General features: G+C 39.6%; 1 protein-coding gene across 4 annotated transcripts in view; it reads left to right on the top strand.

Annotated features, from left to right (window-relative positions):
• Window positions 1-17,245, top strand: part of ARHGAP24 (Rho GTPase activating protein 24) — a 466,522-nt gene that overhangs the window by 446,269 nt on the left and 3,008 nt on the right. For all 4 annotated transcript variants that reach the window (XM_080685258.1, XM_080685260.1, XM_080685261.1 and 1 more), the window contains 3 exons: window positions 579-652; window positions 2,916-3,037; window positions 11,942-13,019. In XM_080685258.1, the coding sequence (XP_080541384.1) occupies window positions 579-652; window positions 2,916-3,037; window positions 11,942-13,019 (1,274 nt within the window). The remainder of the gene's footprint in view (window positions 1-578; window positions 653-2,915; window positions 3,038-11,941; window positions 13,020-17,245) is intronic.

Below are 17,245 nucleotides of genomic sequence, written 5' to 3'. Positions count from 1 at the left end.
TCATCCGATAGCTTTTCTGGGACCATTTATATTTCAGAGGAAGTTCTAAAATGAGAAGAAACAAAGCATTTAATCCCTTTGTGAAATTTCCAGAAAGATCAGGCTTTCCAGCCCTGCATCCCACCCCAAATGATATGTCCTAGACATGACCAATTTTGAGAGACTTATTTGTCTGTAGACATGTGTTTCTCTATGTTTGGGGCATGCTGGAAATGGGAAGGACGCTCAGTACATCAACACTACTTTTTCTCCCCAATAATCTTAGTATAATTGAGGCTACCTCCCATTTCCAGGCAAGTGTGAACAAATGCTTAAAATGTTAAAAGGGCTTCACTTAAATATGTTTCTCCACAAATAGTACTTATGGAAATATTTGAAATCCTTTCACATCCTTGAAAATATTTCTAACATTCTCTCTGTGACGGTAGCAAGTTTTTAGGACAGGATCCTACACTGATAATATGTGAAATTAATTTAAAACAAACAAACAGCACTGTATGTCTCATTTTCCCATTGGCTTTAATTCCAAGACTAATACTTAGAAAGGTAATATTTATTCTCTTTTTCTTTATACTCAGGGCGTTAAGGAATTAGCAAAGCAGGTGAAGAGTTTGCCAGTGGTCAATTATAATCTCCTCAAGTATATTTGCAGGTAAGAATTGTCCTAAACAAAACCAGACTATATTTAGCCTGACACTAACTTATGTTTAACAGTGAATGAAATCATTTTACTACTTCGAGCTGGGATGTTTGCCTTTGTAAAATTAAGAGGTTTGACAAAGTGATGTCAAAGGTTCTCTGAGCACTAAGATGGCATGATTCTGTAATTTGTTATTTCTGAAATCTCTCTTAGCTCCACATATTAAAGCTATGTTGCTTTGAACTTTAATCAAAGTTGTTTGTTCAGGTACCTTGTACTATTGTTCAAGAGAAGGAACATGCTCCTTGGCATGACAAAGGTTTGTGTGGGAGGCCAGATTCCACCACTGACTGCTTACTTATCTTTATGCAATTTCTTATTCTCTTTGGATCTAAGAGTCCTAATCGGTAAAATGATAGTAACAACACACATCTCACACATTTGTTTTAAAAATTAAATTATATTTTTAACGAATTAGTGTATGTGTAATAAGTGCTCACTGCGTTTTATTTTCTTTCAGTTCCTCTCCCACCTCAGACTCATTGAAAAGACATTTGTAATTCAACTTTGTTAGAAAAATAGCTGTGCCTGACAAAGCTCTCTCTCAGTGATCATATTTAACTTAGAGCCTGGGATGGGAGGCACCATGTCTGTGCTCCTGTTTAAAAAAGCCAAACATAAAATCAAAACATATTAAATTTAAATAAAGAAATTGATGATTGACACGACTGCAGAGTATCTTAAATGATCACTACTGTACTGGATAATAAAAAGGTTAAAGTCTCTTTAAGTAAAAGGGGGAAAGTCTTTGAGAACCGTATTGCAAGTCTTTATCTTCACAATGGAAAAACTTAACTTCTCTTGAAACATTGAAGCAGACTTTTAATTTCAGCTATTTCAAATAAGAAATGGTAGTTTGGCTTTTTGTCCTTCAGTTTTACTATAGTTTAGTCTGATTAACAGTAATGAACATGCAGCAATAGGCACCTTTTTGAAAAGTGATGGTGTAGGAATGAAGAACACGAACTCTAGAGTCAGAACACCAGGGTTCAAAGCTCAGCTCTTCCACTGACTAACTCCGTGTCCATGGAAAAGACTTTTAACCTCTCTGGTGCCTCGTGTGTATCACCTGTAGAATGGGGGCAATCATAGTACTTTCCTCACAGAGATGCTGTGAGAATTTAACAAGTTAGCACAATGACTGACACATAATAATAACATGTATTAAATAACATAAAATAAGTTAACTGTTATTTTTCATCATTTCCTTTTTTGTCTTATCGGTTAAATCTGTAAGCCATGAAAAACAGAAGTTCTTGCCAAAATGAAGAAGGGAGAGGGAATGAAAAAAAAATGCTGAGAGACTACAAAAACAACCCCTCCCACTAAACTCATTCAGGGAAAGGCTGATTTCATGACTCTTGTTCTTTAGAACCCAATAAATTGAAACAATTTCTGTTTGTAATTTTCATGTCAGTAGAAATGAGGTTTTAATTTTAAAAATGTTTGATCTCATTTTTTAATAGACTATAAATGGAAAGCTCACAAATTACTCCACAAAGAGGGGTGATTCTTCCCCTCTGAAATAAGGGATTGTACCAGATGATCTTATTTATAACTCTCAAATTGAATACACATATTTAATACTTTATTGAGGCATCGGAAGGGTACTCATATTCTTCAATCTAAGTCCATATTAGTATTATCCAAACATTTGTTTCTGTAACTGACAGAGGAAACCAAGTCAAGCCAGGCCAGAGATGATATCTAATACGATTCCTCAAGTCTGATTCTTAATAATTTGCAACATATTTTCCCCACATTTGATTAAGAGATGCTTGAATTCCTAAATAGTTTTACCTGCATAATCATCGCTTAACATTCTCAAGTTTATAAATATTTTATAACTAGAGGCCTGGTGCATGAAATTTGTGCACTCTGTGGGGGTCCGTCAGCCTGGCCTGCGCCCTCTCACAGTCCAGGATGTCCGACTGCTGCAGAGGCGGGAGAGGCTTCCACCACCATTGCAGCGTTCATCAGCCGTGAGTCCGGCTTCTGGCTGAGCGGCGCTCTCCCTGTGGGAGCTCACTGACCACCAGGGGGAAGCTCCTGCATTAAGCATCTGCCCCCTGGTGGTCAGTGAACATCATAGCAACTGGTCGTTCCGCTGTTCTGTTGATTTGCACATTAGCCTTTTATTATATAGGATGACTCATTTTATTCCATTGGCAAATTTAGCCTCATTGTGTTTTGTTCACATTCTTATACCCAACAGATTCTTGGATGAAGTACAATCCTATTCGGGAGTTAACAAAATGAGTGCGCAGAACTTGGCCACTGTCTTTGGCCCTAATATCCTGCGCCCCAAAATGGAAGATCCTTTGACTATAATGGAGGGTAAGTAAATGATTATCTTATACCCTCATAAAAAAAAATCACTGTCTCTTGATTGGCCTAAACTTAATGAGCAAATGAGGGAAATAAGTAAATCCATAATAATTCCACTTATTTTCTCAAGTTTTTTAAGTGAAAAAAAATCTTCTCTTTGGGAGTCAGACTTTTTTCTAAGTTTACTAAACATAATAATTGGCTGATTCCTCAGTAACCTTATAAGAATGAATGGAACTTCTATAAGTCATCTGTAAAATATTAGACAAGAACTAGAAAATTCAAGTTCACTTTGAGTCCAATGCAATTTTCAGAAAATTCAAAAGTTACTATTTTAAGGTAATATGTTTTTATTAATTTTGGTTTATTTAACTGATTTTAAGAGGTAGAAAAATATGATCCTCTATAAGACAATGTTACTTATTTACCTGTGGGGCTTTTTTATATATATATGTTGATTTCAGAGAGGAAGGCAGAAGGAGAGAGAGATAGAAACAGCAACAGTGAGAGAGAATCATTGATTGGCTGCCTCCTGCATGCCAGGAATCGAACCGCGACTCCTGGTGCATAGGTCAACGCTCAACCACTGAGCCACGCCGGCCCGGCATACCCTTTACTATTCTTTTATTTTATATATAATGTTTAAGTCTCTTATAATATACAGCATCCCTACAGTTTGTTGAAAAATCAGATTATCTGAACTGTATAGTTTCCCCTAGTCTGAATTTTGTTGATTGCATATTCATAATGCAATTTAGCATAGTCCTCTGCCCTCTATTTTCTATAAATTAGAACCTGGATCAAAGTCATGTCTGATAATATTAGCAAGGCTATAGATCTTGTTACATAACATCTGGTTGTTTTTATGTTGTGATCTTAATGCAATTCTAAAAACTATTAATTCACTGGATGTTGAAATGGTGATATCCTAATTCTATAATTGTTTTTCAATTTTACAAATTGTGATAAAATATCCATAACATAAAATTTCCACCATTTTTAGGTGTACAATTCAGTAGTATTATGTACATGCATATTGTCATGCAACGGTTACTACCATCCGCCTCTACAACTCTTTTCATCTTGCAAAATTGACACTCCGTATCCATTAAATAAATGCCTCTCCTCCCGCAGCTCCTGGCAACCCCATTCTACTTTCTGTTTCTATGAATTTTATTACTGTAGATACCTCATGTAAGTGGATTCACAGAGTATTTGTCTTTTGGTGACTGGTTTATTTTAGTCAGCATAATGTCTTCAATGTTCATCCATATTGTAGCATCATAATGTTTTAACTTAATAATTGGGACACTTTTATTATAAATAAATAACAAACAAGCAAGCAAACAAAACCTCTTCTCCTCATCTACTACTTAGTAACCCAGTGTTAGCTTTCATAAATAAAAGACAGGATAAATGCTGCTTGAGTCTTTCCCTTTATTGGGTTTTAAATAAGGAAATAAATTGTTTTTTAACTGAATTTATTAACAAAACCATACAGGTTTCAAGTGTGCAAGTCCACAAAACGTCATCTGCACACTGCATCATGTGCCCATTGCCCAAAGTGAAGTCTCTTTCCATCCCCATTTATCCTGCTTTGCCCTCTTCTACTCCCCAACCCCCTTTCCCGCTGGTAATCACCATACTGTTTTCTGTGTCTATGTATATATATAAATTTTTTGCTTAATCCTTTTACTTTTTTTTTCACCCAGTCCCCCTACTGCCACCTCTCTGACAGCTATCAGTCTATGCTTCTGTTTCTATTTTGAATATTGAATTATTTCGTTCATTAGATTCCACATGTAAGTGAAGTCACATGGTATTTGTCTTTCTCTGACTGGCTTATTTCACTTAGCATAATACTCTCCAGGTCCATCAAGCTGTGGCTTCTTTAACATTCTCTAACAGTGAGTTCTCCTCCTCATCCTTCTTATTCTTCTTCCTATTATAAATGTTATTATTAACATTATTTGTAAAATAGAATTATGAATTCATGTATTTAAATCCATTTCATGAGTCAATGCATTGTAGTTATTGTTCCTTGTAATTACTGTTTTCCATCTTTGGCCAGTGGAAGCCCCTTCAACTAGCCTTCCCAGTCCTTTGGACATGACCTGAATTGCTTTTGGTACCTTCCTTTCTTTTTAGTATTTCAGATTTCCCAGACTCATATATTTCCTGCCCCAAACCTGAATCAACCAATTTCCAAAGAGTCAAATTTCCAAAAAAGTTTTTTTAGTGGGAAATGATATTTCAAGACCAAAATACAGGTGCCAGTGATGCTCATTGCTACCAGTATGGTCATTTCTAGACCTTTTAATGGACAGAGCAAGTAGATATAAATTCCACTTACAGACATACTTATTACATGTACAATATACATACATCCACACATATGTTAAAGACAAACTGCCTCCCAAGTTCACACTGTACTTCCAATTCAAAATCATGTCTATAGCGTTTGAATTTATTCTTTTCTCCTCTATAGTTTCATCTCCTTCCAAATATGAATCCCGGTTCTCAAAGACATTGGAAATTACAAAATTCAAATATCTGATAAGTAATCATTTGCTCCACCTCTTATCAAATACATAATAGTCTCAGAATAACAATAGTAATACTATTAACAGCAGTATAATTATTGCAAACATTTAAAAACTTTTTATATGTGATTTTCTAATTCTCCTTTTATTTTTTTACTAGAGGCCCAATGCATGAAATTCATGCACGGGTAGGGTCCCTAGGCCTGGCTAGCGATCAGGGCCAATCTGAGCCTTCTGGTTACTGGCCAGAGCCTTCCTCCCGGCTGCCGTCCTGGGCTCCCTTCCCAGGCTGCCGGCTGCCTCCCTTCCCCAGCTGCCACCGGTGCCTCTCTTCCTCAGCTGCTGCCAGAGCCTTCCTTCATTCTGTGCCGCCCCTTGGGAGTCAGCGCATCGAACTCCCGGTCTCCTGGTCGAACTCCCGAGGGGACAATTTGCATATTAGGCTTTTATATATATAGATATTTATACTATATCTACATATACACATTAGATACTATACTCTCTTTCTTTTAGTTCTTATCCAGTCTTAGTTCTATATGTAACTATGCATTTAATGATCATCACTGTTCTTTACATTATTGTCTCTCTAGCCTAGTAGTTCTCAAAATGTGGTCCAAGGATACCTGGGGGCCCCTAAGATGCCTTCCGGAGGTTTCCAAGTTCAAACATATCTTCATAAAAATACTAAGATGTTATACCAAGATATTTTTTGTCCTTTCACTATGTTGACATTTGCATTGATGATGTGAAAGCAATGATGGAAAAAAATAACTACCTTAAGTGGGAATCAAGGTAGTGGTACCAAACTCCACTAGCATCATCACATTACATTTCTCACTGCCATGCCCTGGCAACAGGAAAAAATACAAATTTTACTTAAGAATGTTCTTTTGAGACAGTAGAACATATTAACTGTACTAAATACCCGCCTTGAGAACAGTCTAGTTGAGAGATGAGCTCTGTGTAAAGCGCTTCTTCCACATACTGTTTTTAAGGTGATACAATAATCAGTTCAAGGAAATGCCTTTGTGTGATTACTTGAGTTGAGAGCTACACTAACTGTTCTTCCATGGTACTTCATGTTTATTTGAGAGAACAATGGACAAACTATGCAGACTTGAGCTTTTGGCAGACAGGTTCTCAAAAATGAACTAGGTTCATCTTTTTACTTTAAGAGAATCTCTGACAGAATGTGTTGTCATTGATGAAATTTGAACAAGTAAAAAACTTTTATCTAACACCTTAAACTTGACAGCTTCTTAATATTTAGCTACTCTTCTGATGAGATTGTATTGATAGTGACACAATTAAATGTCTTTGATACTCTAACATTAAAGGTACCAACATCTGGAGGATCTGCATAACTCGGTGAATTTTTCAAATGTATGTTGTCATAAGCCAGGCATGTATAGATGATCTGGTCAGCATGCAGGTTATGTTCTTTGATTTCACAGAGCCAAATCTTCCATTTTTCACAGAGTACTACAGCTTGCTTAGTATATGGCAGCTTGCTTTCTAAGATGTACTGGCTTAGTTCCAATCCTTGGTTTTAATTAACCTTCCCTTTCTTTTATCTTTATTGTCCTAGTCCTCCCTGCTTGACTTTGATTCCACTCGCAAGAGTTTCCCCCCATGTGGAGTTTGGAAGGAGCTCTGGCTTGCCAGTGATGACAGTTCACAGGTGCTAGATGGCTCTCACTTCTTCAGGCTTGCCCAGAGATTGTCTCTGTGGGATTAGGCACACTCCCTCCCAGTCTCACCTGTTGTTCTTAAATTAGCCCTTTGCATTTTGCAGCAAATACCTATACTTAGGGGATTTTCTGTTCTTTGGCCCCATTATTTCTTCCTGCTGCTTCCTCTCACACAGATGCCAACACCATGCATGTCTTGTGACAACAGGGATTTGTCTGCAGCAATTTCTTTTATGGGGTTTGGGAGGATATCTTGCCACCAAGTTTTATTGTGAATGTTGTCCACGAGTTGGGATTTGCTAACTAGTTGCTCTGTTTTTATGTGGGGATTTGGGGAGGTTCAATACTATGCTGCCACCATCTTCCCAGAAGTCAGTGATTTTTTTTTGGTCTTTTTGTTTGAACTCTTATTGTTGCTGTTTTAGAAGACGTCCTATAAAAATTGCATGGTCCACCATCCCCCTCCCCCTGCCAGTATTGGCCACAGAAGAGAGCAAAGCTGCTCCGGAGAGAAGCAGAACCATGAGCTCTGAGTTTCCTAGGGAACCGAAGAACCCCATTTCAACAGGAGTCCTGGGCCTCTTTCTGCCCCTGAGAAACCTGATGCCCAATGAGAAAAGTAATTTTCTCTACATACAGTAATAATATGTACATGGGATAGGTGCACAAGTGGACAAGTAGGTTTTTTTAAAGAGTAGGGGGGAAATGGAGCAGCAAAGTAATCTCACCTGTTGCTTTAATTTGCTCTGGTCATGAAAAGTCTTAATTCTGAGCTACAGCCATCGAGTTGAACACCACTCAGCAATAAAAAGAATGAACTACGCCCTAACTGGTTTGGCTCAGTGGATAGAGTGTTGGCCTGTGGACTGAAGGGTCCCAGGTTCGATTCTGGTCAAGGGCATGTACCTTGGTTACAGGCACATCCCCAAGTAGGGGGTGTACAGGAGGCAGCTGATTGATGTTTCTCTCTCATCGATGTTTCTAACTCTCTATCCCTCTCCCTTTCTCCATGTAAAAAATCAATAATATATATATGTATTTTTTTAAAAAAAAGAATGAACTACCAATACATGCAACAATGTGGACAAATGTCAGAATTATTATGCTAAGTGAATAATGCCTGCACATGAAAGACCTCACACTGTATAATCTCATTTACATGAAATTATAGAAATAGAAAAACTTAGTGACAAAAAGCAGATCAGTGGTTGCCATAAGTGGGAGTTGGGGGTAAGGAATTGGCTACAAAGGGGCACAAGGGAATTTTCTATATTATGATAATGTGGTTGTTCTTGGACTGGCATTTGTCAAAAATCACTATGTATTTTACAGATACCTGCACACATGCAAAATGACATGTATGAGGGTATTCTTTGCAAAAAACTAAATAAATTGAAACTAAATTTCATAGAATAATGCCAAAGATATGTAGATATAATATACATTATATATACTAAATATATACTATATACTAAATATATATTATATATGTGTACATAAGTGTACTTTAAAGTTTCAAGGCAACTTTAAAGGAAAATTGAATTCTTATCCAATGCTTATGAAGAAAAATTCATAAAATAGTATTTCAGTTCAACCTGTATAAAATTATATGAGCAGGGAATTGCTGGATGGTGTAGCACAGTGAGGCTCCTGAATTTGCTTGGACTCTTCAGAATGGTGATTATAAGCACTCTGACCTCATTTGGGTTTCATATTTCTCATTAGCATTCTAAGGAAGAGAATGACAGAAAGGAGGAAATATAAAGGGAAAGAAGTGATACGCTTCATCATAACCACCAAGCTAATCTGTCCTAAATAGCTGTAAAAAATGGAGGTGGGGAGAAGTCCCTTTACAAGAAACTATTGTCATTTATTATCCCAGAGACAAGATAAAAGCAAAGCCTCCTCAAATAGAAGGGATTTCTAAATCTCCAGGATGCTGACACTCACTCTACAATTGTGGCTGATACACTTTGGCGTTGCTGTCCACAGACTTACCCTGGAGACCTTGGGGATGTCACTTTACAATTAAATGCCCCACAGAGTTCACAGCTTCAACTGGAAGCAAGGGTGCCTCAAATATTAATATTCCAATGACAGGAAAAAGCTAAATTTTCCCATAGTACTAGGCAGAGTCTATACACGAGAGCCTGCTGACATGGTAAAGTGTGCCTGTCTTAAGGGCAAATAGTAAACTAGAACTAAGTAGACATGTCTTCAAACACAGTACATGATGGTGATTGTGTTGACAGCCATTTTAACGCTACCAAAGTCTTTTCATCAGAGTCACTGCTGCATGCACTGGAAGTAGGATGGCAAATTCAGATATTACTAAGAAGAAAGATGGCTTTTTTCTTCTACAACTCTGTAACAATTGATGATGATTTAATAACTGTCTTATATTTAGTTTATTTAGAAAAACATCAAGTTTACTTATCTGTACTACAGTTTAAATACAACAGCTGAAATATAGTAGAACAAGAACTATATGGAGTAAGAAGACGAAGCATCAAATTTCATCTAGGTCACTTTTTATCTATACTAGTGGCCTGGTGCACGAAATTCGTGCATGGAGCAGGGGGTTCCCTCAGCCCAGCCTGCACGCTCTCCAATCGGGGACTCCTTGGGGGATGTCCGACTGGCAGTCAGACATCCCTCTTGTAATCTGGGACCGCTGGCTCCTAACTGCTTGCCTGCCTGCCTGCCTGATCACCCCTAACTGCCTCCACCTGCCTGCCTGATTGCCCCTAACCCCTCTGCCTGCCTGCATGATCGCCCCTAACTTCCCTCCCCTGCCAGCCTGATCTCACCCCAACTGCCCTCCTCTGCTGGCCAATTTGGTTCTGATTGGTCTGTTTCTATGCCAGTCAGAGTCAAAAGCTCTGTCTCCTAGGCAGCCATTGGCTCCTCACAGTTGACCCAGATTTGGTTCTGATTGGTCAGTTTCTATGCCAGTCAGCCTCAAAAGCTCCGCCTCCTAGGGAGCCATTGGTTCCTCACACTTCACCCAGATTTGGTTCTGATTGGTTGGTTTCTATGCCAGTCAGCATCTCTGGGCCTATCAACAGGACTGATCAGAAAGGTGGGGCTGATCAGCAGCCCTGGTGGAGACCTCAAGAGAAATGGAGGCATGGCTGCTGGCCAGACTGGGAGAGAAAGAGAGGCAAGTCCTGATCTAAAGCTGCCACAGAGGCAATGGATCAGTCCCTGCTTCTCTCTTCAGGCCTCTCTCTGGCCCTGATTTGCAGCCCTTTCAGCAGTCAGTTTTGGGGCACCGCGCCTGCAGCGCTGACTGCAGGACTGACTTCCAGTTGGTTGAGCCTTGGTCGTTACCAGACATTATGACACAGGGTTTTTATATATTAGGATGGCCCTGAGCAAAAGCTTAACCTCTCTGAGCTCCAGTTTTCTCATGTGAAAAATGTTAAGTCCTATCTCACAGTCTTTTGAGAAACTTAATTTAGACTCTGTAAGTGAAACATTTCCATGTAGCACAGTGTGTCTCAGACTCTAACACAGAAATCACCCTGGGGATATTGTCAAAATGCAAATTCTGATTCAGAAGGCCCTCCGTGGGCCCTGAAATTGTGAAGCTTCCAGGTGAGGCCCTTGCTCCTGTGCTGTTATTGCTGGTGTCCTCTGGGAGCTGGTTAGGAATGTAAAATCGTATGCCCCACCCAGTAGCTACACTTTGACAGAATCTCCAAATAATTTGCATAAATATTAGTGTTTGAGCAACATTGATCCAGCACCAGACCTGGCACATGGCAGATTCTTGTTTTGAATCATCACAGAAGAAATGTGCAGAATGAAGAGAGATATAACACATTTTTCCTATGCAAAATTTGATTTGACTTATATTCAGAGTCAAATCTTGCCTAGGTGTTGCTTTAAGCTAAAGAGTGGCCTCCCCCCAGGTCAGGTTTGTAAGTCTGACAGCCATTCAATTAGCAGCTGTTTCTGTGGACATCTGCATTGTTAAAAGCCCTTGTCATAATTTTCCTCACCAGATCTCATGGTTTAAGTATTTTATGTAGAAACTACATGTACTAACTAAAATTTAAATTTATTCCCTATATGTACTTATCAGACATTAGTCTTACAAACTTTCATCAACATGATATAAACCGAGTTAACACATCAAATTAATATAATTCAAGCCAAAGCAAAGATGACTGATGTTTGCATTAGCCTAAACTGCTTTATTGTGGGTACATGAATAAGATTCTTAGGGAAATTATGGCCCCCAAGTAAGGAAACTAGTTTAGAAGCCTGGTTTATGGTGACAGCCAGTTTTAAGGGATTGAAGCCCAGATTGTAAATCAGTGAGAAATATGTAAAAATGTATTTGGAATTTCAGCTAATATACCATTAACCTGATAAACCCGTTAATTTTTAAATAAAGTACTGCTTTTGATAATAGATCAATTTTTCTATTCATTTTTTTTATAGTTACTTTACTTGCTGTAACAAAAGTTTAAGTGCTTGGTAGAGTTCATGGTACATGTTCAAGAAATTTTAGTTTCTGTTGCCATTATCATCATTAAAAATATAGTTCAGCACTACTACTAATAATGTTGAATGTTCGCCTGAATGTGGTCCTTTAAGGATCACTTTCAAAATGGGAAATAAATCAAAACTATTTCACTCATATGACTTCGTTTTCCATGCAATTCTAGGCACTGTGGTGGTCCAGCAATTGATGTCAATGATGATTAGCAAACATGATCGCCTTTTCCCCAAAGATGCAGAACTGCAAAGCAAGCCCCAAGACGGAATGAGCAACAACAACAATGAAATTCAGAAGAAATCCAGCATGGGTCAGCTACAGAACAAAGAGAACAATAATACCAAGGACAGTCCTGTTAGACAGTGCTCTTGGGAGAAGTCTGAATCTCCCCAGAGAAGCAGCATAGATAATGGCTCCCCCACAGCTCTGTCAGGCAGCAAAACTAACAGCCCAAGGAACAGTGTTCACAAGCCGGATGTCTCTAGGAGCCCCCCTCTTATGGTCAAAAAGAATCCCGCCTTCAATAAGGGCAGTGGGATTGTCACCAACGGGTCCTTCAGCAGCAGTAATGCAGAAGGTCTTGAGAAAGCCCAAACCACCCCCAATGGGAGCTTACAGGCCAGAAGGACCTCATCACTGAAGGGCTCTGGCACCAAAATGGGCACCCACAGTGTACAGAATGGAACAGTGCGCATGGGCATATTAAACAGCGACTCACTTGGGAACCCCATGAACAGCCGTGGCATGTCCTGGCTGCCCAATGGCTACGTGACCCTGAGAGATAACAAGCAGAAAGAGCAAACGGGAGAGTCAGGCCAGCACAACAGGCTCTCCACCTATGACAACGTCCATCAACAGTTCTCCATGATGAACCTTGATGACAAACAGAGTGTTGACAGCGCCACCTGGTCCACTTCCTCCTGTGAAATCTCCCTCCCTGAGAACTCCAACTCCTGTCGCTCCTCCACCACCACCTGTCCAGAACAAGACTTTTATGGTGGGAACTTTGAGGACCCTGTTCTGGATGGGCCCCCGCAGGACGATCTTTCCCACCCTGGGGACTATGAAAACAAAAGTGACCGGAGGAGTGTGGGAGGTCGAAGTAGTCGTGCCACCAGCAGCAGCGACAACAGTGAGACGTTTGTGGGCAACAACAGCAGCAACCACAGTGCACTGCACAGTTTAGTGTCCAGCCTGAAGCAGGAAATGACCAAGCAGAAGATAGAGTATGAGTCCAAGATAAAGAGGTGAGGAGAATCTGGAGCTCATAACTGCCAGAGAGCCTCCTACTGGTCACACTCACACAGGGGGTTAAATATGCTTGTTCCAGAGCCAGAGTCCCCTATTCAAGGCCTGGCTTCACCATTTGTAAACTGGGGGACTTTGGGAAAGTTAACTTTACCTCTTGTGAGCCTTGATTTCTTCATATGAAACATTTAAATACTAGTAGTATTTCCCACGAAAGCAGGTAAGAAACCATTGAGCCTTATTCCTGCACAGCAGAGGTACTCAATGATGCTGTGAGGATTTGTGCTAGAGGCTGGTTAGAGAGGAGCTGAGAGGGGAATGAACGGAGGGTTAGGAGCCTGTTTTCACTGACAGGAAAAGGATGGAATGAGGGTAAAGTTGTCAAAATAATCAGGCCTTTTTTTATTCTTTTGATTGTTGAATGCTGAGAGTGTCTGCTATCTGCCAAGCTCAGTTTCAGGCCCTGAGAATTTAGCAGTTAATAAAACATATATAAACTCAGTCCTCATGGAACATGCCTCCATTGTACGAGAGAAGACAGATAAATAAGTAAAATAGGTCCTATGCTAAGTAAAACTGGGAAGAGGGGGATGAGAGTTGGTGAAGTGCAGTTTTAAGTGCAGGGCCTGTGACAGGTTAAAGGGGAAGCTGTGCAGACACCTGGGAGAGGAGCAGGTGGAAATGCTGTGAGATGGGCTGGGCAAGGAGCTCAGGGAGGGAACAGGGAACAGGTGATAGGATCTTGGGGATCAGATTACGTCTTTAGCTTTTACTCTGAGATAAGAATCCATAAAGGTTTTTGAGGAAGGTGTTGACAAAGTATATTCATATGGACAAGGAAAATTTTAGCCTAAATGGGAAGCAAAAACTATGATTTATAAGGAAACAGCTATGCTAAAACCATTCACATCTTCTCATCAGATAGCCAAGGCAGGAAGAAGTTTGCATAGCAACTTCTCCAGGAAAGCAACCCAGGCAAGATAAAGGGGCATTGTCTGAGTGTCCTGAGTTCACAGGGCCCTGACTGTCAGATAGGCCATGGAGAATGGAGCCGAGGGCTCACAAATATAATCTTGTCCTGAAAGTCACCACATTCACATGTCACTGAGGTCACAGAAATGGCAAAACTGTTTTTGTTTTGTTTGTTTTTTGGTTGTTTGCATGTGTGTGTGTTTTTTGTTTGTTTGCTTGCTTTAATTGATTTTAGAGAGAGGAAGGGAGAGGGAGAGGGAGAGGGAGAGAAACATCAATGAGAGAGAAACATCCTCTTGCATGCCCCCTACTGGGGATCCAACCCACAACTCGGGCATGTACCCTGATAGGGAATTGAACCAGTGACCTCCTGGTGCTTGGGACCATGCTCAATCAACTGAGCCACACCGGCCAGGCAAAACTGATTGTTTTTATGTTCTCCTTTTCAGCATAGTACAGGGCAAAGAACACTGAGCTCCCAAGTCAGGAGAAGGCCTGAGGCTCAGTTCAGTGTGAGGGAGCCCCTCTAGTGGTCTCACTCCCAGGCTCAGGCTATGTGTTGGGTGGTCCTCTCCCCATCTGGGGGTTCTAAGACCCTTATCATTTGTGAACATCAGTATTTGTCCTGCTTCAACTGCTTCCATGTCTCCACACCCCACATGGTTCCTTTTATGTATATAAACTTGACTTTATTTTATCATTTCCCATCTGTTTATCAATCATCAGGCCAAAAGATACTTATTTTCAAGAGCTATGGTAGAGTAAATATAGAATAAAATGCTATTTATATGTTAAGTTGAAAAATTACTTTCGAAAGTCGTTTTTGTAAACTTCGCTGAATGGAAAGTTGATTTGAATTTTTCTACATAATGCCGAGTGATAGGAAGTTTAAATAAGAAGAAAAAGGCATCAACATCTTTAAGGTTACTCCTCTTTCTAAATGTGATGTTTAGAAGCACTGGCCACCAGAACTCTGAATTGCTGCTGGTGTGTGGTGATAAATGAGCACTTAGCACTGGGAAAGGAGATAGCAGTTGAAGCTTGCATTCATCATAATGCAAGCTTCAACTGTTATCTCCATCCTGGAAATAAGTTATCATTCTGAATGGCTGCAGATGAACATATTCCTTTTCGAGGACATTGGTGATACATTTACGTTCTGAGTCTATGGTGCTTTTCAGAGACTTTGATAAAATAATAGAACTTTTCAGTGGAGTGGCATCTCACTGGGCCCTTTCACTGTAGCATTCCTACCACCTGACAGGCAAAGGGAGGGGCTCACAAAGTAGGGCAGAGGAGCTGCCACATGCCCAAGCCACGGAAATTCCTGCTTAGACTTACACATTTCGCTTTCAAATTCTTTTTAACTCCTCCCACAGATATTGAGGTTAGATAGGTAGATGGTACATACATATGTACATACCTGAATAGCTCATTGGGTGATAGATAAAATAGATGGATAGTACTTTATCAATTATTGATATGTTTTTTAGTTTTTAAACATGTGAGTTTAGTGTTCTCTTCCCCCACCCCACCCCCATTTCCTTTATTGTATTAGAGTCAGGGAAATTTATTTTTATGATATCAATTATTTGGTCTTATAAAAACTATTCTTTTATGATTGGTTTGGGATTTTATATATGACCATAGAGCAAGTCTGTTAATCAAGCTGCTTGAATCTTTTACATTTCTCCTCATTTTTATCAGATAGATCTATAACTTCTAACAAAGGTAACTTAAGCTCTCCTAATGTTTATGGATTCATCAATGTCTCCTTATAACTCTGTTATATTTTATATTGACTTATTTGAGGCTACACTGCTAGGTGAATAAAAGTTCAGACTTGTTTATATATTTCTGATGGATTGATATCATTGAGTAATGGTCATCTTTAGTTGTAATAATGCGTTTTTCCCACAAGCCTATTTTTTCCGATATTAGCATTGCTATACCATTTTTTATTTTGATTAGTAACTTTCTGCTATCTTTACCATTAACTTTCAAATTTCATTTGACCTGAGGACATATATTTTTCAATTCTTGAATATTTTTATCTATCACCTTTTTATTTCTTCTTCCCCATTTTCTCAACTTTCTGTTTCTACAACCCTTATTCAAGTATGTTGGGCCTTCTTAATCCATGCTCCATCTCTGTTAACTTCTCTTTCTCACATTAAATTTTTATCTCATTCTGTGAGGCATTCTGGACAATTTTCCCAGACCTGTTTTCCAGTTGACTAATTTTTTTCTAAGATTTATTTTTAATTATAGTTGACATACAGTATTATATTAGCTTCAGGTGTACAACACAGTGATCCAACACTTATATACCTTTCTAAGTGATCACCACAACAAGTCTAGTAACCATCTGTCACAATACATAGTTATTATAATATTATTAGTGGCCAGGTGCACAGATTCATGCACATTGAAAGGAAATTAATTAGAAGGTGGCTGCCCGGGCGGGACTAGGAGACACGCCCTGGAGCCAACCTCCCATGGTTGAAGGGTGTCTGCAGTCACCGCAGCTTGGCAGTAAACCAGATTTGGGGCCCACAGTGCCCCAGGACCATAACCCACGACTGAAGGTGAAATCGAGCAGCCCCGCGAGGAATTGGGCTCCCTCCTCTCTGGTCCCAGGGTGCGTCACCTGAGAACTGCTGCTGCCAAGTCACTGCAGCTCGGCAGCTCCTGTGCTGAGCGTCTGCCCCCTGGTGGTCATTGCGCATCATAGGTACCGGATGGTCGGACAGTCGTTTAGCCTTTTATATAATGTAGATTGACTATATTTCCTATGCTTTACTTTACATCCCTGTAACTTATTTTATAACTGGAAGTCTGTACTTTTTAATCCTCTTCCTCTTTTTCTCCCACCTCCCACCCTCCACCCCTCAGAAAACCATCAGTTTATTTTTTGTACCTATGAGTTGGCTTCTGTTTTATTTTGTTTTTTTCAATTGTGTTGTGTTTTTTTAATATATTTTTATTTATTTCAGAGAGGAAGGGAGAGGGAAAGAGAGAGATAGAAGCATCAATGAGATAATAATTGATCAGCTGTCTCCTACATGCCCCCTACTGGGGATTGAGCCCACAACCCAGGCATGTGCCCTGACTGGGAATCAAACTGTGATTCCTGGTTCACAGGTCGATGCTCAACCACTGAGCCACACTGGCTGGGCTTGTTTTTTAGATTCCATATATAAGTAGAATCATACGGCATTTGTCTTTCTCTGGCTTATTTCATTTAACATAA

This window comes from Plecotus auritus (assembly GCF_963455305.1).
Source record: "Plecotus auritus genome assembly, chromosome: 1".
NCBI lineage: Eukaryota > Metazoa > Chordata > Mammalia > Chiroptera > Vespertilionidae > Plecotus > Plecotus auritus.
This window is presented reverse-complemented; position numbering and strand designations above follow the sequence as displayed.